A 25,777-nucleotide genomic window follows, 5' to 3' on the forward strand; every position below is an offset into this window, starting at 1 on the left:
ATAGTGCAGCAGAGAGAGGCACAAAGTATAAATAATTTGAAAACAACAAGAGAACACACTAAAAGAGTAATTAGTATAACTAATTGTAATCTGGTCAAAATAAGTAATCAGAGTCCACAGGGAATCCAGCTGGAAAAGCCAAATTCTGGAAGGATCAGGTAGAGAAACAAAGGTAAATGTTTCATCTCTGTTTACAAAGGTATACTTAACTTTATCAACTTGCTGTAGGTGATAGTGTAAGAGGAAAGTTTTTCTGGAAAACAGAAATTAGAAAAAGTCATAAAGTTATAAATCATATTTATCAATTCATTCAGTCCCATGTAATAATTCCTGTTGATCTAGATGAAGTTGTCAGGTTTTCCATTTGTTTTTAAATTTCTTACCCAGTTCAGGAGTATGATCTAAAAGTTATCAGAAACTTATGCTTATCAAAAGTCATTTTTAATGAATCTGTTTTAAGATTTTCATTTTATAGAAGTGTCAGAGTAAAACAGTGATTGTCTATAAATAACAAGACAAAATGGCAAGGTTAAAGATCTGACTTATTATAACTGACAAGAATCTTGGATATTTCTGTGATATAGAACATTTTAAGATAACTAGAATTAAGACTTACAACTTTACAGTAGGACATATCAGATTTTCAGGAATTCCATGTAAATCTTGGAATATCTATATTAATGATGTTTACCCATACAATATAAACTTGACAGTGCTTCTCAAGTAATTTAACACAGCCATCCCCAACTTTTTGGCACCAGGGACTGGTTCTGTGGATAATTTTTCCATGGACAGGGGGATGGTTTCAGGATGATTCAAGCACATTACATTTATTATGCACTTTATTTCTAATATGGTCACCACTGATCTGACAGAAGGTACCAGTCCATGGCCCAGAGGCTGGGGACCCCTGATTTATTAATAACATACCAATAACATTTCTGAGATGCCTCAGAATTTCTTTGAAGCATCCCAGAGTTAGCTAGGGATCAAATAACTTCAGTTAGAATTTGTTCTTTGGGAAATTTGTCAAAAATATCACAAAGGTTTCAAAACACTTGGCCAAAGAGGATCATAGATCACTGTGAAACAATACTTACTCACTTAACCAAAGTGACAATTTCAAAAACAAATACAGGTAACTGGATATTACTATTAGAAGTGGGCTGGTACAAGACTGGATTTGGTTCCACTCTGTTAAGAGAACAAAGTTTTCTTGGAATACTGCTTTTGACAGGTTGTGTGAGATTCTTTTTCTATAAGTGATCTGTATTTGTTTTTGAAATCTTTTGTCCTTTTGACCTAGTGTATAGCACGGGGAACTCAATATTCTATAATAACCTTTATGGAAAAAGAATCCGAAAAAGAATGGATATATTTATATGTATAATTGAATCATTTATCTATGCACCTGAAACTAACACAGCATGTTAAATCACCTATACTCCAATATGAAAGAAAAATTTTTAAATTAATAGGAAAAACTCTAAAGTTTTAAGTTACCAAAAATCTGCAGAAACTATTTTAAATCAATACACCCAAATCATCAGTTCAGTTCAGCTGCTCAGTCATGTCCGACTCTTTGCGACCCAATGGACTGCAGCACGCCAGGCTTCCTGTCCATCACCAACTCCCGGAGCTTACTCAAACTCATGTCTGTTGAGTCGGTGATGCCATCCAGTCATCTCATCCTCTGTTGTCCCCTTCTCCTCCTGCCTTCAATCTTTCCCAGCATCAGGGTCTTTTCCAAGGAGTCAGTTCTTTGCATCAGGTGGCCAAAATATTAGAGTTTCAGCTTCAGCATCAGTCATTTCAATGATTTCCTTTAGGATGGACTGGTTTGATCTCCTTGCAGTCCAAGGGACTCTCAAGAATCTTCTCCAATAACATAGTTCAAAAGCAGTTAAAAACCCAAATCATAATTATTCCTAAGGGGTTCACCTGAAAACTCTGATCTCATTTACCTTTATCTTTATAACTTGCAAAAATATCATCATACCAATTTTTTTTTGCTGACAAATGCTGCAACAGAAATAACATGAACTTACTGACCTTCAGTAAAGCTTGGTACAAAAGTAAAAGATGTCTGTCTTGATTAAACCAGCAAGCTTAAGTTAGTTTTAATACCAGATATTAATCTAATATTGAATATTTCCTAGATGAACCTGAAATTCATTCTGGCCAGTTTCATTTTGTTTAGAAGTATTTAATTTGTAAGCACTTACTTTTAAGCTAATTAAATAGAGTTCTTTTATAAATTTAATTTTGACAGTATTTTCTGGAGGTAGAGACACCTCGTGTAATGTATGTATATATTTAGCTTCACCTTAAAAACTTAGTTATGAATCAGGTATTACAATATAAACTTAGTTTATAAATAACAGTTTTATTAAGTTAAATTTGCTTGCTCAGATTACTATGGGCTTGCTGTTTGTGGAAAAGACTGATATAATATTTAGACAGCTGTTTTTTTGAGAATCAGTTTTTTTGAGAATCAAAAGCAACTGTCTTTTTCCTGCAAGTTTCTAAAAATCAGAAATGTAAATAGAGCCCACACTGATGACACATACGCAAAATGCCTAAGAAAATCAGGTAGAATACTTACATCTCAAAGACACAGGGACAGAAATGCAAGTTCTCCCTAGAAGGGCTTTTGTTTCTTTAAGGTCAGAATTCTGAAAAGGTGTTTATCAACATGGCTTCCTCCAATTTAACTGTGTATGCAATAGAAGAGGCCCTTCCCCCCACCATCACCCCCCCTTAGTCATTTTCAGGATGAGAGTTACTTCACTTTCTAATGAAGCAAGTACTTGTGAGTATAAGTTTTGTACATGCAGAAATCTGACTGGGGTCTTAGAGGCTGGCAACCTATCCATCCTTATTCTTTTTGTTTTGAAAGCTTTATTCCCCATTCCAAGGTCAGTTTGTTGAAATAAAATCACTAGTGATGACTGGTGGTGAGCCAATGTGCTGACGTGAGTTTAACTCCTCTAGATTTTAGCCTGGAGTCTTTTTAGCCCTCTTATGTTTTGGTTTCTCCCTTCACTAGCCTGAGACCACTGTGGGTGCTTGGAGTATGGACTGGCTGGCTCTTTTGCATGTCCATGGAAAGCAAGTTTTTAATTAAAAAGAATGAGTTACCCTATGGGTACAGCTGCACGGTGTGAGGACTTGCCTCTATCACTCCCACAAGTTTCTCAGTTTCCTGAGAAAGCCATTGCCAGCCAGGAGGTGATGTTCTTTCTGAGCTGAAAGCTCTCATGAGATATCTTCACTTTTATTTTTACAAACTTTATAAAGCATCCAATTCAAGGAAAAACGACAAGCCAGTCTTCTATATAATTACTCTGTCCAACCTTTCTCAGGGTCTTACAACTGAGCCAAGTCTCCTCAGTATTTCAACTGAGGATAATGTGTTCAGTGTCTAAACTGGGCAAAAAATCTTCACAGTGTCTTCAGATGGAGGATAACCCAGGTACCTCTTCTTGAAACTAAGTTTTAAGGATAACCTACGTCTCTTCCAGTGAGGAGTTTAATACCACTGGATAAAACTTAGGATCATCAGCCATTAATAGGAGAGTGAAGTGAAAGTCGCTCAGTCATGTGCGACTCTTTGAGACCCCATGGACTATACAGTCCATGGAATTCTCCAGGCCAGAATACTGGAGTGGGTAGCCTTTCCCTTCTCCAGGGGATCTGTCCAACCCAGGGATCAAACCCAGGTCTCCTGCATTGCAGGTGGATTCTTTACCAACTGAGCCACAAGGGAAGCCCAGTAACAAGAAAGACTCACCCAAATTCATCTGGATTCTGAGAAGGCAGACAGGCCCAAGAATCCTCTGCTGTCACCTAGGCTCTGGAGCCTTTATAGTTCAGGCAGAGGAGAAAAGTCTGCTCTGGGTCCCTTTGTGGCCATCAAAACTTTTGATTAAAAAAAAAAAAAAACACACACATCTGAAAAGTTGAGGATTATGTTTTATTCAGCAGACACTAAGGACCTAAGCTCTCAGATAGCTCTGAGGCACAGTTCTGAAGAGGTAAGGGAGGAACCAGGAGATAAAGGAGTTTCTGTAAAACAAGACAAAAAATAGTCAAACATCAAAAGATTATAATTAAGGAAAAAACAAACATCTCAAGTTAATGAATTTAGCCCCTTTCTATGTATGGGAAGATGCAACAGTCTGGGCTCATTGAAATGATTCATTTGATATGCACCTTAACTCTCTAGGGCCAGTATCCTGTTTTACTCCCTTCTGAATTCCCTCAGGGTGCACCATAGGATGGGGGGCACTGGCTGCAACATCGTTTATTGATTTGGCAGGAGATATTCTTTGTTCACAGACCCATCAATTCCATCCCTAGGTATATACCCAGAAGAACTGAAAACTGGTACTCAATAACATACACCCAGGTCATGGCAGTACCACTCAAAATAAACAAGAGGCGGAAGCAGCCCAAATGTTCACCAACTCATGAATGAATAAACAAAACGTGGCATATCCATGTGACAGAGGATCAGCTAAAAAAAGAATGACGTGCTGATCCATGGTACAGTGTATATGAACTCTGCAAGCACTATGCTTTGTGAGAGAAGTCAGACACAAAAGCCCACATACTGTACGATTCCATTTATATGGAATATCCAGAAGAGGCAAATCCACAGAGACAGAACAGAGATTGGTGATTATCAAGGCCTAGAAAGAAAGGGGGAAAAAGAGAGTGATCGTTTTATCAGTAGAGGGTCTTCTTTTGGGGTGATAAAAATGATGTGGAAACAGGTGGAGGTTGTGGCTGTACAGTAGCAGGAATATACTAAATGCCACTCACTGTACTGTGTGGTCACTTTAAAATGGTTAATTTTATGTTATGTGACTTTCACCCCCCCAAAAATGTCTCTTCTAAAAAGATGGGTGCCAGCAACTCCAAGAGTCCCAGGAAGGCTCTCCCTCACCTAGCTAGAGCCATCTGTCCATCGCTGAACCAATCACTGTGGACAGTGATTGTCCACAATCATTGTGGACAACAGTGCTGTTGTTGGCCAGGTCTTATTTCTGTGCCCACCACCAGGGCCCCACTCTGACCACAGGACTCCTTGTGGAAGAGAAATGAAGTCCCCCAAAAGAAAACATGGATGCTACGAAGGTAGAGGGACACTGGGAAGGCAAAAAATATGAGAGGCTAGAGTCTGGTCCCTCAGCCTTTCCCCAAGCCTGTTTCAGCTCAGTGTTCTTTGTTTCCTTCTAACTTCATCTTTCTCCTCTCCCATCCCCAGCTCCAGAGTGGAATCGGCAGACTAATTCTGAAGGAAGAGATGAAGGCCAGGTCCAGTTCCTATGCAGACCCCTGGACCCCGCCCCGGAGCTCCACCAGCAGCCGGGAGGCCCTGCACACAGCTGGCTACGATGTGTCCCTAAATGGCTGTAAGCACTGCCCCGGAGCCTGCTGGTAGGGGGGAGCACTTTCTTCCCCATCAGTTCTCCCCTAAGTGAATCTAACCTCCTACACAGCCTCACCAGGGTCTAGAATACAGACTAAAGACCATGCTCCGACCTGAGGAGGCACTTCTGCCTCTTTGGGTCAGTCTGAAGCTGTGACTTCCAGTCAGGTGCCATGTAAAGAAAAAACTCTTCTAATAGTCTGAAGATAAACAGGGCTGACTCTTGAGGTAGTGAGCCTCCCATCCAAGCATTTTGCCCTGAGAGGCTCTCAGTGTAAAGTCCTACCTGTTCCTGGACCCACACATAACTCTGCCTGCCTCATCTCTTACTTAACCCCTGTGGGATTCAGTCCTGCCAGGAAATCCTATCTCAGGTCAATACCTGATGGATAAACAAAGGTACCAATTATTATAATCCAGTGTGCTGGGCATTTGCAGATACACTACATCCCTGGTCCTCACAAAGACCCAGAACGTAGAGGGATTATTACCACCCACTTCACAGAGGAGAGACCTCTTGACCAAAGTCAGACCCAACACAGAGTGACTCGGGCCATAAGCTTTTTCCCCTCTTTGCTGTATGTACTGCACCTTGACTCCAGGTGAGATCAAAGATGACAGTGGTAGTGATGATGATGATAAAGCCAGTTTTATTGAGGGTTTGTGTCTGTCAGGCACTGTACTGATATTTACTGTATTGTGCCCTACATCTTTCACAAGAACCCTATAAAAGAGACACTGTCCTTCCCTATCTTACAGAGAAGCATGATTTACTTATCTGAAGCTGGGTATCTATTAATGGCAGAGCCTGGATGAACCGATGAGCTGTTGCCCTATTTGACCACTGAGGGGCACTGTTTTCAACCCCTGGCTCTGGGCTCTGTACTTTCTAGCAGTGCTGCTCAAAATTTAGCTCCACTCAATGGCAGCTGTGCAACATATTATCACAGAGCACCTGCACTGGGCTACATGGCTGGACCGAGGAGGGAGGACTGGGTGCAGGTGCAACAACTAGAAACTGACCAGTGGGAGCAGGTACTGAAGACGCCCCTCCTCCCCGCCAGTCAGGGTGGCCCAGGAACGAGAGCTATTTCTGTCTGTCAACATGAGCACTGATCTCCAACTTCTCTCTCTTGCAGCCCCTCGGTCCCACTACCTGGCCGACAGCGGTACGTTCTGCCCACCCTACCTTCAGACCATCATGTTCTGTGAGGGCCAGAGCTGAGTCAGCTGAGGTCCCCCTGAGCTGTGATGAGTATACAGCATGGATGTTCCAGCACAGTCCTCATCTGACATAGTCCACCCCGTGTGTTTGTCAGATGGTGGGCCTTAATCTTTGGTTCTGGAACCAGGGCTGCAGTGCCCAACGGCTCCCAGAGAGAAATAATGGCTTCCACCCATGTGGGAGCCTGCCTCTCTGAGTTCTGAGCTTGACTCCAATCCCAGGGCCTTTGTTCAGAGCCACCATGTGGCCAGGACACATGGGTCCATCACAGGAGTGTAAATGTGAGCAGTTAAGGCCATAAGACTCTGTGAGTGGGTACTCTGGATGGTCCTTGAATTCTGCCAGGGTGAGGCACCCCTGAGATGGTTAGTTGTAAGCCTGGAGAGCAGTAGAAGGAGCTGGTGGCCCCTATCCATGCCCCTTCCCATGAAAGCGGGGAGTAACGTTGGCCATTTGCCCAGATGACCTCAGGGAGAGGAAACCCTGGCTTGGGACTTCTGGTAATTGTCTTGGCTCCTTTTCAGACCCGCTCATCTCTAAATCTGCCTCCCTGCCTGCCTACAGAAGAAACGGGCTGCACAGGGTAAGTAAGAAGATGCACTGGGGACATTATCCCCAAGCAGTTCACAATTCCTGCATCCACTCGTGGGTGATGACTAACGGGTGAAACCTGGACAGAGGCTTTGGGGCTAGAGGTGCATTGACAAAAGAGCCCCCATGGGAGGGCTGGGAGCACCTAGTATTTATGGCACAATTACTCCATGCTGAGCACTTTACAAGCACTCACTTACTATAACCCTGCAAGGTAGTTACTATTTTTAATAACCTATTTTGTGGATGAAGAAATGGAGGTACAGACAGGTGCAATGACCTGCTTGAGCTCTCATTCCTAGTAAGTGCTGAGCCAGGATTCGAGCTCAGGCCAGCTGCCCCCACAGCCTGACCTGACTAACTCACCTGCTGTGACGTGGAGCCTTCCGAACTCTTAGATATCCTACAGCATAAAACCTTCATGGAAGCTGAGTTGGTTTAAGGACTGAAAGGGAATGAAAAATGTCTTGTTGGCAAAAGGAGAGGCTCTGTGACTAGACAAGGAATGGGGCAAGGGAAGGGACATTAAGACAGACATTCATTACTGAATACCTACCGAGTGCCAGGCACTGTTCAGGGTGCTGGGGGTCCTACGGTGAACATATTTGCTGCTCCCATGGAGCTCACATTCTAGCTGGGGAGACAGACGACCCATAAGTGCCTGTGTGACTTGAAGTCAGCAGTCAGGTGTACTTGGAGAAGGTCAGAGAGGTGTGAGTTTAAACAAAGACCTGAGTGCAGGGAGGGATGACCTCACCTGTCCAAGACGAGGAAGAGCCACCCAAACAGGGTGGCAAGCACCACCCTGGGTGGAGAGGAAACGAGGCTGGGATGGAGTGAGCGTGGAGATGAAGCCAGACAGGTGTCATTAGGGCCCAGCGCTGGTGAAGACTCAGAAGGTTTCCCGTGGGTGTGCTGCACCATCCAACTCAGATTTTTAATGGGCTCCCCCCTGTGTAGAGAAGAGACTGCAGAGGGACAGAAGTGGGAGACTGGATTATGTAAGAGACAATTTTAGGGTTAAGCACACGAAGGGGATCAGAGCTCCATGGTAGAGTGATGGCTGGTGTTAATACCATCCCCTCTCCCAAGTGGGGGACAGACAGACCCTGTCCTCAACACACCCAGATCCTGGACGTTTGTTCATGAACAGATGTTTATACTGAAAGCCATTTGTGTATGCCAGGCATTGCTCTGGGTGCTTGGAATACCAGTGACCAAATCAAACAAAGACCCCTGCCCCTTGGAGCTTATATTCTTATAGGGAGAAATAGAAAGCAAGTAGGAGTTACATAGTATACAAATCACCTTATACACTACTTGGAAGGTAGTCAGTGCTATGGAAAAAAAGGGGGAAGTTGAGCAGGACAAGAGGGGTGGCGAGTTCGGGAAGGGGCGACTTGTAATTTTAGATAGAGCTGTCAGGGTAGCTCTCATAGAAAAAATGATACTTGAGTAATGAAAAAAAGCGTATGCTGCAGTTCACCAACATATGACTATTTACGGAGTGCCTACTATGTGCCAGGCCTAGGCACACGGCAGCAAATTAAATCATCCCAACTTGAGACTGAGGCTTCTGAGACAGCGCTGAGTCCCATCAGCTCCAGTCCACTTTCTGGAGATGGGTGAGGACTTAAGTGAGGCAGAGGTGAGCCCACCTCAGGCCAGCCCTGCTTCTGTCTCCCCTGCAGACACCCAGCGCAGACCTATTCCACTATGACAGCATGAACGCCGTCAACTGGGGCATGCGAGGTGAGTGTGGGCCTCTCCTGGGACTTCACAAGGACCTCGTTATAATGCACTGCTCACAGCTGCCCATTTGACAAACGATTATGGCCCCACCCTGGGCTCTATCTAAACCCCGAGTTCCCTTTCACTTCCCGCCCTCCCCCCTCATCCTCTCAGGTCCCTGGCCTTGGGTGATCTCCAGTCCTTTTGTCCCATCTGCATTCCCAGAGCCATCGCAGAGTGCTTGCTTTTCTCCCAGTACTGCTGAGCTGCAGTTGCCTGCCAGCCCCCCGGGTAGAGGGAAACACTCAGAACCAGACACATTGTTCCCAGAAAAAATTCCATGAGCCTCACACTGTGATGCTCTTCCACCAGCCTCATCTGGCTCCAGTAAGCAGGCTCAGGCAGGTCCACATCAAACCCTGGAGGAATCCCCCTGGAAGATGAACGACTTTACCCATGTGCTTCATGGCCCCCAGACTCTTCTTATTTCTATTCTAAATATCACTAAAAACCTATCGCTGGATCAGCCCAACCCCTTTCTCCATTGTATTCAAACCAGCCTTGATTTGGGATGAATTCAATAAGGACAGAGTCTCTATAACAGAAGTCAGTGTAGGGATTCAAAGCCAACACTGACGGTTTCTACTTGTGTGTCTCTCTTCTCTCTGCAGAGTACAAGGTAAAGATACATAGACCCTGCAGGTCTCTGGGACCCTGCAAGTTGCTACACTGGGGACGAGCAGGAAGATGACAGCACTGTCTATGTAAAGAAGGGAACATCAACAAGTAACCCCAAGGGTCCTCTCAGGACTAGCATTTCCGGTTCCTCCTTGGGCACTTTCCCTGAATCCTGCCCTACATCTCTTGCCTCCTGAAACCAGACAGTTCCCCCAGGCCTTGGAGACATTTCTGGAGGCTTGCCAATCACAAATATGAGACATTCACATTCAGGAGCCCTTCTGCTCTCACACACATCCCTCATCCCGAGGACTTGGGGGCCTTGCCTTTGGCAGAAGGTGCCCTGAGGCTATCAGGAAACCCTAAAGAGGATGCACCAGTGCTTCCTCCAGACTTGATAATCTCTGGCCCTTCCTGGATAGAAGAGGGATCGCAGCCACCACCCTCACCCAACCTACAAACACCCCCTCCTGTCTCCTCAGATCTACCCTTACGAGCTGCTCCTGGTGACCACAAGAGGGAGAAACCGACTGCCCAAGGATGTGGACCGGACGCGTTTAGAGGTAGGTACAGAAAACTGAGCAGGAGCCTCTGGGTTTGCAGTGATTGCAGAAATTGACTGGTCTAACCCAGCTTGGGAGGGACAGACAGGATAAATGACATAGGGGTCACACAGCTGGTTGAAAAAGCAGAGACTCCTACCTGGTTTCCTTAGCCCAGGCTGTTCCTTGCTGTTCTATGCAGCCTCTTGATTCAGTTAGCATCTGTGTGCACAGCTATAGCGTGTCTCCAAACTGGGCTGTTACTTTTGCAGACATAAGAGGAGAGCTGAATTTGGTTCCTGCCTTTCAAGGTCCTGCAGCCTGTGTGCTAAGAAAAAACAGCACTGGTGTTACACAGGACTGTATAGAAAACCAGGGCCTGCAGTGGGAAAGGATGGGGACAGTTCTCTGCAGAGGACAAACATATAAGCAAGTCTCGAGCAGGACTCCCTAGGTTCCAACCCTGATGCTGCCATCCCTAGGTGGACAGATTGGCCACGTGATGAACTGGCCCCTCTCCAAACCTTGGCTGTCTCCGCTGTGAGACGGGGTGATTGTCATGTTTCCCTCAAGTTGCCAAGTGACACACATGAGACAGTACACACAGAGCCCTCGGCATGGAATCCGGCAGTGTACTGAGTAGAAAGCTCTCTTACTCGGAGGAGACCACGAGGCTAGCTGTGCTGACACAGGCCTCCAGGCAGAGGGAGGAACTGGATGGACTTGGGGTGGGCGGCTCCAGATGGACAGAGAGGGAGGAGCAACACCGATAAAGAACAGATGAGGCCTAAGCATGGCCTTGGGCTCTTGAGCCGTCCAGTCCACTGGGCGTGGAGTTCCAGTCCCTGCTTATGCCGGCTCCAGAAGCACCCCCTGGCCTTTCCCTCCCTGGCTCTCCCTGGAACACCCTTTCCGTCTCAGCAGCCCCTTCGCTCCTCAGGGCTCCATTCTAGTGATGCCTGCGCCCCAGAGCCTCCCCAAAGCCTTCCTCAGGGTGTGTCACTGACCTCCTCCTCCAGCCTCTGCCAGCCCTGTATCCAGAGCACAGACCCAATACCTTTCTCCTTTGCATCAGATCATCAAGCCATCCATCTCCTCTGTCTGACACGCTATCATCTACCACGGGGCCTGGACTGGGAGAAGGGTCAGATATCTGTGGAATTGAATGCAGGCTTGTAAGAGAGGAGGCTTGGCACTTCTTGGGACACCCTTGACCTGAGAGCTAAGGAATCTGCCCAGAATAGAGGGTTGAAGCCATAGGAGGAGGGTGTGGGTGGCCAGGATGCTGTGAGTCCTTCCAGCTCTAGCAGGCTGGGGTAGCAGGGAGAGAAGCCGGTGATTCTCACCACAGAAGTGTCTGCCAGTGCTGACGGGGACAGCTCCCTCGGCAGCTCAGAGGAGCCAGCATTTAGGGATGAAAATGTTCACGAGCCTGGTTCGTCCTGGATGACCAACTGCTCTGCTCCTGGACACCCAGGAAAACACAATCTTCTCTAAGAATCAGAATCACTTAAGGAGCTTTTTAAAAATACTAGTACAGGGTCCCACCCAAGTCCAATTAAATCGCAATCTGGGGAAGGAGCTCAGGCATCATTGTTCTTCAGAGGCTCCCAGGGATGTCTGATACGTAGCCTGAGCTGAGACTCCTGGGCTGGAGACCCTGCAGCAGCAGTTCAGGCCGGGCACTGAAGGAGGAGACCCCTCTGTCCTCAGGGAGCTCAGAGTATAGATACTTGTTCATGCAATAAATATTTATTGAAACCTATTATATATACCAGATACTGTTCTAGGTGCTTGCAGTGTTATCCGTGGACAAAACAAGGACCCCTGCCTCCTCGGAGCTGGTGTTCTCATGTGAGGAGACATATAGTAAATGATACAATAATAAGGAAATAATACAGTGTGTTGGGAGGTAATGGGGCTGAGGGGAAGGGGTAAAAGGAGAGCACAGTGAGGGGGATTGGGAGCTGGACAGGTGAGTTGCAGGTTTAAATAGGGAGGTCTGAGTGGAGCTCATTGAAAACATGACATCTGAGCAAACATTTGAAGTATAAACCATGTTTATATAGAAAGGAAGTGCATTCTGGGCCAGGGAAACAGCCACCGCCAAGGCCCTGACGCAGGAGTGAGCCTGGTGTGCTGGAGGACAGCAGGAGGTGAGTGTGGCTGGGGCCACATGACCCCAGGAGAGAGGATGAGGAGGGGATGAAATCAAAGGGAACGGAGACCAGGCCGCACCGTGTCACAGACACATGATGAGATCCCTGCACTAATGAGAGTGCCAGTGATTCACTGTGCCAAGAGCATGGCCCTCATCATCTCGGTCATCCTCACAGGATCCAGAGGGTAGGCACTAGCATGCTGCCACTCTCACAAGAGGGCATCGAGGCTCAGTGATGTTGAAAGTACCATGTCCAAGGTCACACACTCGTATCTGCCTGGCTCTAAACCCCATGCACATAATCTTTATGCATAAAAGTCTGTGATGGATGTCAAGGGGACAGGCTGCCATTAAATGCTCAGGAGAAAGGACACTCCATGTGGCTCTCAACAGAGAGAAGAAAGCCTCAGATTCCTCAGTGTGTCCTACAGTGTCTACTTGAGTAGTTTAGGCTTAAGTCCTTTATACTGAGGCTTCTTTAAAAAAAAGAAAAGATTTTTTTAACACAGTGGCAAAAGCCAGCTAGAGAATCAATAGTAACCATCACTTTCCAACAACAGAAAAAGAAAAAATTAGACTAAATTACAGGTCCCCTCAGGCTTTACTATGGAAGGGGTAGAGAGTGTTCTCATATCCACATATTTTCAGCACTTGAGTGAAAGTAAAACAGATCGGGGCAAATCAACAGGGATGAACAAAAGAAGAGGGGCACTGTCTAGACTGGTGGGGTCTGAAGGAGTCTCACAACCGAATGTGACGTGTGGGTGCCGTCTGAATCCTCATTCAAACAAACCAGCTCTAAAAAGATACTTTTGAGACCATTAGCGAAATTTTATTGTGGACAAGCATTAGGTAATTCTGTGGAATTGTCATTTTTTCTTGCCCATGCTATTGTGGTTATGTAAGAAAATAAATACCCAGTATGCTTTGAGATGCCAACTGCTCTATGTAGGAATGAAGTGACAGTGTCTAGAGTTAAGACACTTAAGGAGAGGAAAAAGAAGAAAATATGATTCTGATAGTCATTGAATCTGGGTGAGGGACATGCGTGTGTACTGTGCATTGGGAATCAGGAGCCCTAGACTCACTCAGTTCTGCTACCTACCTAGTGGTCTCCCCTCCCCCCTGGGCAAGTCACTTTAATTCTCTGACTTTTGCTTTTCTCACGTTTCAATTGGGTAGAAATAATTCCTGGTTTTCAGAGTGGTCGGAAGAATTAAAGGAGAAAAATAAGGGTGAACATACATATGAGCATGATACAAATGCAATATAGGTAACTGGTGGTAGTATTAAATACTAAGTACCAAAAAAATCAACTCAGATATATAACCAGTGATATCTAACAAAGTATGATATCTAACCAACAATACCTAACAAAAGTATCAAAGTTACCTTTACCTAAAGAAAGTTTTGGAAATGTGGCAAAAACATTCATTCACAGTGACAATAAGTCAGAGAACTGGCTAACTGTTATGTGGCTGTACACATAAGTCTCATTCAATTTCCTTCAATACCTGATGAGCTAATATAACTGGTAACAAGAGCAAGTGAATGCAGTAAGCTTTCAGGCAGGATATAGGCCATCTAATTCTCTCTTTAAACAAAACCATAAATTTTATTTAAAAAATAAAATTTCAGACCTCAACCTCCAGAAGAGTTTCAAGAATAGCAAAATAAGGATCCATTTATCCTTCACCAACTGTTAACATTTTGCCACATTTTAAGTGCCATATATTTCTAACTCAAAGCTTAGAAATAAAAGTTGTATCAACTTTCAACTCTGCTCAGAAGGGACAGGAAAGGGCAGGAGAGAGGACAGGCAGAAAGGGGTTAAAAAATCCACTGAGACATGAAAAACAATGTTTCATTATGTGGCATACTTGTTTTCATATAACAAAGAGTATGGTATGGAGAAATCAGGAGAGGAATTTTTTTTTCCACTGACCTAAGGAAAAACCTTCCAGATTTTTTTTTTCTTCCAGATTTTTTTTGTAAACTTATTACTAAGAGGAAATACACCCTAAAATCTTGGACATGCCTCCTTTTTTGTCCAAAGTAGACATCAGTAACTAGACAGCAGTAACATTACACCATACACACTCCTGGACACAATGCATGGAGCAGGGATGCAGAAAGGCAAGGCCAACCGAGAGGCACTCAGGTGAAGTGGAAGTCCCAGTCTTGGGTAGAGGAAGCTTCTCCAGCCAGATCAACTACAGAGGTCCCTCCCAGGAAACACTCATTCACACAGTCATCCACTCGACAGATACTCATCACACACCCTCCGTGGGTCAGACACTGCACCAGGCACAGCCAAACCAGAGGAAACGTACAGGAACCACTCCTGCCTCCACCTGCCTCTCACATCCTCAAGTTGTTCCCTCTCTTGTCTCCTCCCCTCTTCTTCCAGCGCCATCTGTCCCAGGAAGAGTTCTACCAGGTCTTTGGCATGACCATCTCCGAGTTTGACCGGCTGGCCCTCTGGAAGAGGAATGAACTCAAGAAGCAAGCCCGGCTGTTCTAGGCAGAGGCTCTATAAATATATATGCATTTATATAAAGATATATGTAAAATCTCTATACTGAAGCTCGGTATAATCCTCTTGTGTAATGGGACACACTGCCTGCTGTGAGACTTGCTTTTCTGTATCGTCAGGCAAGCCCACATCATCAAGATATTTTTATGCTCCTTACTTTCTCTTTTTTAAGTGCAATGGGGTTTGGGAAGGAATTTGCGGGGACTCCCATCCTTTTACTGGGGAGCCTTTTTATACTGAAACATCTGTCCTGACTTGAGTCCCCCAAGGTCCAACTCTCTTTCCTAAAAGAGGTGCCTGAAGGAGTCTTTCTTCTCTCTGCTTCTCGGCTCTTTCCCCCAACCTCCAGGGAGGATGCTGACCGTGCAGTTTTCACACTTCACTGGCCCCAGAGGGGCCCTTCTCAAGGAGGATCCACAGTGTTCTCCCCAAGTCACTGAACACCTTTGAGAGCCCTGAAGAATTTTCTTATCACCCCCACTAGGACCTCAGTGCTGTCTGGGGGTGATGCAGCTAGAAATGTGGGTTTCACGTCTATTCGTTACAGAAATAAACAGAAGTGGATAGGGCCTTGGCCTCTCCTCGCCTCTTCAATCCTCCTCCTATCCTTGATCCTCACCTCTCTCTAGTCCAAATCTATGACTCATGGTAGGAAAAGAAAAAGCACTTCCCTTTTCTGCATCATTACTTCCCATGGCCCCGTGCCTGGCCCCTACGTGAAGAACCAGAGGGAGGAAGTGGGAGCCGGGAGCAGGAGACAGAGCAGGACACCTGTTAGTGCTGGGGCTGCAGAACCCCTTGGGACCCTCCCTCATTGCTCCCAGAATCTCCTGACCCTTCCCCCTTAGGAGGAGAGGCCCATTTTCGCAGCCTGTATTTTTCAGCCTTACTACAATCTATGTGCCTGACAACTCGCCACAGGGCTAATGTTCCCACCACGGCTCCAACCGAAAAACTAGACAGACAACCTCTAACACACACCTCCAAAGGTAATACAGACCAGGTCCTAAAGAAAGCTTCCTGGCCTATGTTGTCTGGTCTCTGGGTTGGTAAGCAGCCCAACCACACCCCCACCAGTCCTTGGCTCCCACTGCAAAGTTGGCCACGCTTCATGGGGGAAACTTTTGAAGAATGACTGCTTATGAGATTCCAAAATGGAGCACTGGCCAGCATCGCTCACAGTCATCCTGATTTCCCCAGTGGCTGCCTTTCCTGCCTCCTTGCCTTCTGGAACAGGGGTGAAAGCTCAACCATCTCTCCTCCCCTCCCCAAATCTGCAACCATGAGTTGGTGATGGTGAGGTCTGTTCCTTCCTGGAGATGGCTTGAGTCAGACCATGGAGGAAGGATGAAGAAGTGGAAATGACAGTTACGACTCTCAAGAGGTTATGTGTTGTGGCAAGTGCAGAACTGACTTCAACTCAACAGACCCTCACTGAGCACCTGCTGATGCTGAGCACCTGCTGTATACTGAGCACTTAATGTGGTAGGGCAATGGGAATACTAGAATGATCAACCTGGGGCCCAATCTCAGGGGCATGCCTACTAAAAATGGGTGTCATAAGGCATGTACTCAAACACGACAGATGTGAGGCAGAAAGTGATAGGAGACAGTATGAGAAAGTGTGTGTGACTTTACTAAGAAAGCATATGCAGCTGGTGCAGACCAAGGACAGCTTTCTGGAAGAGACTGCATCTGAGCAAAGTTCAGGAAGGATCTCTGTAAACTGGAAGGAGACTGTAACCTGAAAGGGTGATAGGATGAAGGGCCAGAAGGGAGGTCTAATATACTCTCATTTAAAATGTTCACCCTTTCTGCATCTTCTCTTTTTGGCCAATGTCTTTCAACTGTCCTGACCCTTTTAGAAAAGTCCCCAGCCAGACACAATCATTGAAACTGCCTCATTATCACTGGTTGAGAACTTGGAGAGATTGAAGGGCTTTTGTTATTGTTGTTGAATATCTTTGTTTCCCATAAATGCACATAATTTCAACCCAGACTTGTGTCCTTCTGTTGTTTCTCATGTGAGTGGAAATGAGTGACATGGGGAGAGGCTGAACCATGCACATTTTTCAAAATAAAACTATCAGAGAGAAGCCCTCTCTTGGACTCAATTTCTCCTTTGATAAGAAAGGCTGACCAGGTAAGCATTACCCAAACTGTTTCCTGCAGAATGCAGGGCCCTAGAGGATGGAAGAGGATGTTGCAATAATAAATAGGTTCTATGATAAAAAAAAAAATAATGGCAGTAAGACCCAGGTGAGCTGACAATTTCCAAAAGGTAGTGAACCTAGAGATGGGGAAGCACGGTATCAGAGTTCTCATCCTCAGTAAGCCAGAAACCACCCACCTCTACACTTGACCTCATCTGAATCAGTGTTGCAGTTACTGACAAACATAAGAGGAGATCAAGAGTGGAACATGAAGTTTACTTTCCTAAACATATGCATCAAAAATACATCTATGGGGGGGGAGGACAAAGTTGGTCTGACTCGGGTGACCCTCCCATCCAAGTGCCTTCTCTGTAACGGAGAACCCCACAGTTTGATAAGAACTAAAGAGAAAGCCAGATCCTCACCGCCCCCAAAAAAAAAAAAAAAAAAAATACATCTAAATGTTGAACAGTTCTCAAAGGAAACCGACTGAAAACTGGCAGAAGAGCTCTTATACAACCAAAGCTGCAAGAAAGATCTCCATACAACCAGGTAGGACAAAAAAGAAAAATAAGGCATCAGGAAGGGGTCAGCACCCCTGGGGGATAGTTATGAAAGAGGAAAGGTTCTCTCACCCTGAAAACTGCCTTTGCCAGCTGGGAAGTCCACCAGCACAGACAGGGAGCTGAAGGGGCCTGGTCTCTGCTTGCAAGGACTTTGTGTGTGCTGGTTTGCTAGCAGTCAGGGCAAAGAGGGATCAGCACTTGATGGCTACCATGACCTCACACTGTCAACCCAAAATGCCATCTGGGCAGGGCTGCTAGTATGCACAGCAGCTAGGTGCTGAAACCTGGCCTTCAGCAGATGGCCCCTGGGAGAGGACTCAGTCCAGCTGTGCAGAGATTACCTGCAGTGTGGTCTGGGCCTCCACTCAGTGTCTGCCACAGGGGCACAGTCCACCGTAAGACCCCCCACTGTCAGCATCCTCCAGTGGCAGTAGACTTTGTGAGCCCGCGTATGACAGGGGTGAGGCTGATGTCGGAGCCAATTATCAGGGCTCCATTTCGAGGAGTGGGCCCCAGAGCCAGTCCAGCATCACTGGACTGTGCTGGTGTGCACACTAGATGACACGACCACAGTCACACGACCCCCGAATAGCCCCTGGAGAGGAGAACGCAGTTGTTCCTTTTCCAGTGGGAGCACTCCAGTCCTACCTACCTCACACCACAGCTTGGAGTCACATCTGGGGTAGACAAGCCCTGAGAGAGTCCTATCACCGAGACAGCCCAGGTGCTAAACGGCAGCACAACCACCTCGATTCCTGCAGCCACAATGCCCTGGCCCCCAGTACCTGCCTAACACTAGGTCTCAGAAAACCACAACGGAGAAAGGAACATGGCCTTGGGCTGCTCCTAGGCAAAACCAAGGACACCTGCACAGGTGGTACAGAGATTCTCTGTGACAGTGTGGGCCTCACTTGCTTCAGCACTCAAATCCTTTGGGAAAGAGCATGCACTAAAGGGCAGGGCAGCCTTACTGAACCCAATCATCAGAGCTTCTACTTCAACAACAGGAGAGCAGACTCCACCCCCGACAGGGCTGTGACAGCCACAGAACTAAGCAGACGACTCCCCACACTTTCCAGTGCACACTCTGGTTACCACAACACCAATCACACCCACTATCAAAGGAATAATTTCCACTTCGAAAAAGACATGGCTGGCATTCGTACCAAAAATAATGGACTCACACAGTCTACACAGGGACACTTCCACATTAAAACAGTCCTTTGAGACCACAGTAGATAACTGTCTTTCCTAAATTCACAGAGATAAATTTAAGTAAAGTGAAAAAGAAGAGGAACTATTCCCAATTAAAAGAGCAAGAGATAGACCCACCAAGAAAAAAAGAGAAGACTCAAATCAATAAAATTAGAAATGAAAAAGAAGTTAGAACAAAGAAATACAAAGGATCATAAGAGACTACTATGAGCAACTATATGCCAATAAAATGGACAACTTGGAAGAAATGGACAAATTCTTAGAAAAGTATAACCTTCCAAAACTGAACCAAGAAGAAATAGAAAATATGAATATACCAATCACAAGCACAGAAATTGAAACTGTTAACCAAAAATCTTCAACAAATAAAAGCCAAGGGCAAGATGGCTTCACAGGTGAATTCTACCAAATGGTTAGAGAAGAGCTAACATCTATCCTGATCAAACGCTTCCAGAAAATTGCAGATGAAGGAAAACTCCCAAATTCATTCCACGAGGCCAACATCACCCTGACACCAAAACCAGGCAAAGATGCCACACAAAAAAAGAAAATTATAGGTTAATATCACTGATGAACATAGATGCAAATATCCTTAACAAAATTCTAGCAAACAGAATCCAACAACACATTAAAAAGATCATATATTATGATCAAGTCAGATTTATCCAAGGGATGCAAGGATTCTTCAATATATGCAATCAATCAATGTGATACACCATATTAATGAACTGAAAGATAAAAACCATATGATCATCTTAGTAGATGCAAAGAAAGACTTTGACAAAATTCTATACTCATTTATGATAAAAACTCTCTAGAAAGTAGGCATAGAAGGAACATACCTCAACATAATAAGGCCATATATGACAAACTCACAGCAAACATTATCCTCAATGGTGAAAAACTGAAAGCATTTCCTCAAAAATCAGGAACAAGACAAGGGTGCCCACTCTTACCACTATTATTCAACATAGTTTTGGAAGTCCTAGCCACAGCAATCATAGAAGATAAAGAAGTTAAAGGAATCCAGGTTGGAAAAAAAAAATATAACTCACTGTTTGCAGATGATATGATTCTCTACATAGAAAACTCTAAAGATGCCACTAGAAAATTACCAGAGCTAATCAATGAATACAGTAAAGTCCCAGAATATAAAAGTAATACACAGAAATCTCTTGCATTCCTATATACTAACAATGAAAAATCAGAAAAAGAAATTAAGGAATCAATCCCATTCACCATTGCAACAAAAAGAATAAAATACTTAGGAATAAATTTACCTAAAGAGACAATAGACCTGTACGGAGACAACTATAAGACACTGATGAAAGAACTCAAAGATAACACAGAGATGAGGTGATATACCATGTTCTTGAATTAGAAGAATTAATATGGTAAAAATGATTATACTACCCAAAGCAATCTATACATTCAATGCAATCCCTATCAAACTACCAACAATATTTTTCACAAAACTAGAACAAATAATTTCACAATTTGTATGGAAACACAAAAGACTGTAAATAGCCAAAGCAATCTTGAGAAAGAAGAATGGAACTGGAGGAATCAACCTGCCTGACTTCAGACTATACTACCAAGTTACAGTCATTAATACTGGCACAAAAACAGAAATACAGACTAATGGAACAATATAGAAAGTCTGGAGATAAATCCATGCACCTGTCGACACCTTATCTTTGACAAAGGAGGCAAAAATATACAGTGGAGAAAAGACAGTCTCTTCAACAAGTGGTGCTTGGAAAACTGGTTAACCACATGTAAGAGAATGAAATTAGAACACTTCTAACACCATACACAAAGGTAAACTCAAATGGATTAGAGACCTGAATGTAAGACCAGAAACTGTAGAACTCTTAGAGGAAAACATATGCAGGACACTGACATAAATCACAGCAAGATCCTCTATGAATGGAAATAAAAACAAAAATAAACAAGTGGGACCTATTTAAAATAATATAAACTTAAAAGCTCATGCACAATGAAGGAAACTATAAGCAAGCTGAAAAGACAACCCTCAGAATGAGAGAAAATAACAGCAAATGAAGAAACTGACAAAGAATTAATCTCCAAAATATACAAGCAGCTCATGCAGCTCAATACCAGAAAAACAAACAACCCAATCAAAAATGGGCAGAAGACTTACACAGGCATTTATCCAAAGAAGACATACAGATGGCTAATAAACACATGAAAAGATGCTCAACATCGCTCATTATTAGAGAAATGCAAATCAAAATTACAATGAGGCATCATCTCACACTGGTTGGAATGGCTATCATCAAAAAGTCTACAAACAACAAATGCTAGAGAGGGTGTGGAGGAAAGGGAACTCTCCTACAGTAGCGGTGGGAATGCAAACTGATACAACCACTATGGAGAACAGTATGGAGATTCCTTTAAAAACCAGGCTTAAAACTCCCATATGACCCAGCAACCCTGCTACCAAGCACATCAGTGAGGAAACCATAACTGAAAGAGACGCATGTACCTCAGTGCTCACTGCAGCACTATTTACAATAGCTAGGACGTGGAAGCAACGTAGATGTCCATCAGCAGATGAATGAACAAGGAAGTGGTGGTACATATACACAATGGAATACAACTCAACTATAACAGATTTGAGTCCATTCTAATGAGGTGAGTGAACCTAGAGCCTATTATACAGAGAGAAGTCAGAAAGAGAAAGACAAATATCATATATTAACACATATATACAGGAATCTACAAAAACAGTACCAGAGACCCTGTGTGCAGGTCAGCAAAGGAGACACAGACATAAAGAACAGACTTTGGACACAGGGGGAGAAAAAAAGGGGTGGGATGATTTGAGAGAATAGCATTAAAACATATACATCACCATATGTAAAACAGATAGCCAGCGGGAGTTTGATGTATGATGCAGGGAACCCAAAGCCAGTGCTCTATGACAACCTGGAGGGATGGGGTGGGCAGGAAGGTGGGAGGAGGGTTCAGGAGGGAGGAGTCACATGTATGCCTATGGCCAATTCATGCTGATGTATGGCAGAGGTGATTACTATATTGCAAAGTAATTATCCTCCAATTAAAATTAATTAATTAATTAAAAACAAAAAGAACAAGAAAAATCACCTGAAAGAACAAAACAATAAAACAGACCTCTCCAGTCAACTAGATCCCAAGTTCAAGCAGGAGGCAATAAAAATGCTAAAGGAATTAAGAAAGATTATCAACAGAAATGCACATTACTGTAACAAGGAACTAGAAACTATAAAGAGAAACCAACCAAAACTAGACAACTGAATTGCCAAGATAAACACTAAGCCAAAAGCAATGAATAAGACAAAGACACCATGAAAAAAGAAAATCGCTGGGCAATATCACTGATGAACATAGATGCAAAAATCTTCAACAGAATAACAGCAAGCCAAATCCATCAATACATTAAAAGAATCAGACACCACGATCAAGTGGGATTTCTCCCAGGGATGCAAGGATTTTTCAATATCCACAAATCAATCAGTGTGATACACCACATCAAAAAAAATTGAAGAATAACCATATCATCTCTCAACAGATGCAGAAAAACCTTTTAACATATAATAGGAACTCTCCAGAAAATAGACATAGAGGGAACATACCACAACATAATCACAAGCTGGAATCAAGATTGCTAGGAGAAATATCAACAACCTCAGATATGTAGATGATACCACTCTAATGGCAGGAAAGCACAGAGTAACTAAAGAGCCTCTTGAGGAAGGTGAAAGAGGAGAGTGAAAAAGTAGGCTTAAAACTCAACATTCAAAAAACTAAGATTATGGCATCCCGTCCCATCACTTCATGGCAAATAGATGGGAAAACAATGGAAAAAGTGGCAGATTTTATTTTCTTGGGCTCCAAAATCACTTCAGACAGTGATTGCAGCCATGAAATAAAAAGATGCTTGCTCCTTTAAAGAAAAGCTATTTAAAACCTAGACAGCATATTAAAAAGCAGAAACATCACTTTGCCAATAAAGGTCTATATAGTCAAAGCTATGGTCTGTCCAGTAGTCATGTACGGTTGTGAGAAGTGGACCATAAAGAAGGCTGAGTGCCAAAGAATTGATGCTTTTGAACTGTGGTGCTGGAGAAAAGCTCTTGAGACTCCCTTAAACAGCAAGGAGATCAAACCATAGAAATGGAATGAAAACCAACCCTGAATATTCATTGGAAGAACTGATGCTGAAGCTCCAATACTCTGGCCACCTGAAGCAAAGAGCCAACACACTGGGAAAGACCCTGATGCTGGGAAAGATTGAGGGCAGGAGAAGGGGGCGACAGAGGATGAGATGGTTGGATGGCATCACTGACTCAATGGACATGAGTTGGAGCAAACTCTGGGAGATAGTAAAGGACAGGGAAGCCTGAAATGCTGTAGTCCAGGGGGTCACAAAGAGTTGCACGTGACTTTGCAAGTAAACAACAACATATATGACATATATGTCATATACAGCAACCTACAGTTAACATGTACTCAACAGCAAAAAGCTGCAAGCATTTCCTCTAAGATCAGGAACAAAACAAGGATGTCCACTCTTACCACTTTTATTCAACATAGTTTTGGAAGTCCTAGCCACAGCAATCAGAGAAGAAAAAAATTAAAAGGAATTCAAATTGCAGAAGTTAAACTGTCACTGGTTGTAGATGGCATACTATGCATAGAAAATTCCAAAGATGTTACCAGAAAGCTACAAGAGCTCATCAATGAGTTTGGTTAAAACTGCAGATTACAAAATTAATACACAGAAATCTGTTACATTTCTATACACTAGCAATGAAAGATAAGAAAGAAATTAAGGAAACAATCCCATTTATCGCCACCTCAAAAAGAATACCTAGAAATAAATCTACCTAAGGAAATGAAAGACCTGTACTATAAGACACTGATGACAGAAATCAAAGAGGACACAAACAGATGGAAAGATATACCATGTTCTTAGACTGGAAGAATCAATATTGTTAAAATGACTATACTACCCAAGGCAATCTCAGATTCAATGCCATCCCTATCAAATTACCAATAGAATTTTTCACAGAACTAGAAAAATTTTTAATTTATATGGAGACACAAAAGACCTTGAATAGCCAATGTAATCTTGAGAAAGGGAAACAGAGCTGGAGGAATCAGGTTCCTGGACTTCAGACTATACTACAAAGCTACAGTAACCAAAACAGTATGGTACTGGCACAAAAAAAACCCCACAAAATATAAATCAATGGAACAGGACAGAAAGCCCAAAAATAAACCCATGCATACCTGGTCAATTAATCTACAACAAAGGAAGCAAGACTATACAATGGAGGAAAGACAGTCTCTTCAATAAATGGTGCCAGGAAAACTGGACAGCTCCATGGGAAAAAAAATAGATAAGTCATAATGCTCTTCAGTATCATACAGAAAAAATAAACTCAAAGTAGACTGAAGACCTTAACGTAAGACTGGGCAGTATAAAACTCTTAGAGGAAAACATAGGCAAAGCACTCACTTACAGAAATTGCAGCACTATCTTTTTCAGTCCATCTCCAAGACTAATGGAAATAAAAACAAAAACAAGTGGGACCTAATTAAATTCAAAAGCTTTTGCAGAGCAAAGGAAACCATAAACAAAACAAAATGACAACTCACAGAATGGGAGAAAATATTTGCAAATAGTGAGACCAACAAGGAATTAGTCTCCAGAATTTACAAATAGCTAATGAGGATTTAACAGCATAAAAACAACCCAATCAAAAAAATGGGCAGAAGATCTAAACAGACATTTCTCCAAAGAAGAAAGACAGATGGCCAAGAGACACATGAAAAGATGTTCAACATCACTAATTAGTAGAGAAATGCAAATCAAAACTACAATGAGATATCACCTAACCCCAGTCAGAATGGCCATCATCAAAAAATCTATAAATAATAAATACTGGCGAGGGCATGGAGAAGAGGGAACCATCTCACACTATTGCTGCAAATGTTAATTGGCACGGTCACTATAGAGAACAGTATGGAGGTTCCTTAAAAACTAAATGTAGAATTATCATATGATCCTGCAATCCCACTCCTAGGCATATATACAGAGAAAACCATAATTCAAAAAAAGCAAATGCACCCAATGTTCACTGCAGCACCATTTACAGTAATTAGAGACATGAAGCAACCTAAATGTCCATAGACAGAGGAATGGATAAAAAAAGATGTGGTACATAAATACAATGGAATATTACTCGGTCATAAAAAAGAATGAAATGTTGCCCATTGTAGCAACACAGAGGGACCTAGAGAATATCACAACATATGAAGTAACTCAAAGACAAATATTATGTCACTTATATATGAAATATAAAAAAATAATACAAATGAATCTATTTACAAAACAGAAACAGACTCACAAATAAAACTTTAAAAAACACTTAAGCTTATCAAAAGGGAAAGGGAGTTGGGGGAAAAATAAATTAGTAGTTTGGGATTAATAGACAAATATTTTATATATAAAATAGATAAGCAACAAAGATTTACTGTATGACACAGGGAACAACTTTAATACCTTGTAATAACCAATAATGAAAAATAATCTGAATAAAAAATAATATATTATATATAATTGAATAACTTTGCTATATACCCAACACACAATATTGTAAACCAACTATACTTCAATTTAAAAATAATCATAGTAATAGTCCCTCATTATTTAGTACCAAGAGTGTGTCAAGTTCTTTTTTATTACTAAACTTTTTACTTTGTACTGGAGGATAGCTGATGAAATGTGCCAAGTTCTATGCTAAGGACTTTCCACCCATCATCTCATTTAAGCCTCTGTTAACAACCCAAGAGGTATCATTATTCTTACCTGCATCTCATAGAGGAGGAAGCAGCTTTAAAGAGGATGCGCAATAACTGTGGTGGTGCCAG

The 25,777-nt window shown here is 43.3% G+C and overlaps 1 protein-coding gene and 1 long non-coding RNA gene across 7 annotated transcripts in view; one reads left to right on the top strand and one right to left on the bottom strand.

The window, feature by feature from the left end:
- ABLIM3 (actin binding LIM protein family member 3) overlaps nt 1–16,997 on the top strand; it is a 131,240-nt gene extending 114,243 nt beyond the window's left edge. For all 6 annotated transcript variants that reach the window (XM_043913229.1, XM_043913233.1, XM_043913228.1 and 3 more), the window contains 7 exons: nt 5,273–5,420; nt 6,577–6,606; nt 7,187–7,245; nt 8,945–9,005; nt 9,656–9,663; nt 10,145–10,225; nt 14,776–16,997. In XM_043913229.1, coding sequence (XP_043769164.1) covers nt 5,273–5,420; nt 6,577–6,606; nt 7,187–7,245; nt 8,945–9,005; nt 9,656–9,663; nt 10,145–10,225; nt 14,776–14,889 — 501 coding nt within the window. In that variant the 3' untranslated portion in view covers nt 14,890–16,997. The remainder of the gene's footprint in view (nt 1–5,272; nt 5,421–6,576; nt 6,607–7,186; nt 7,246–8,944; nt 9,006–9,655; nt 9,664–10,144; nt 10,226–14,775) is intronic.
- On the bottom strand, nt 3,974–8,127 carry LOC122700375. Its single transcript, XR_006342754.1, has 5 exons — nt 8,011–8,127; nt 7,810–7,887; nt 7,620–7,698; nt 4,617–4,694; nt 3,974–4,068 (listed from the first exon to the last, which is right to left on the bottom strand). It is a non-coding gene; the product is annotated as an uncharacterized LOC122700375 (long non-coding RNA).
- Nucleotides 16,998–25,777: the final 8,780 nt, after the last annotated feature.

The sequence above is a fragment of the Cervus elaphus genome, chromosome 9 (assembly GCF_910594005.1).
Source record: "Cervus elaphus chromosome 9, mCerEla1.1, whole genome shotgun sequence".
Taxonomy (NCBI): Eukaryota; Metazoa; Chordata; class Mammalia; order Artiodactyla; family Cervidae; genus Cervus; species Cervus elaphus.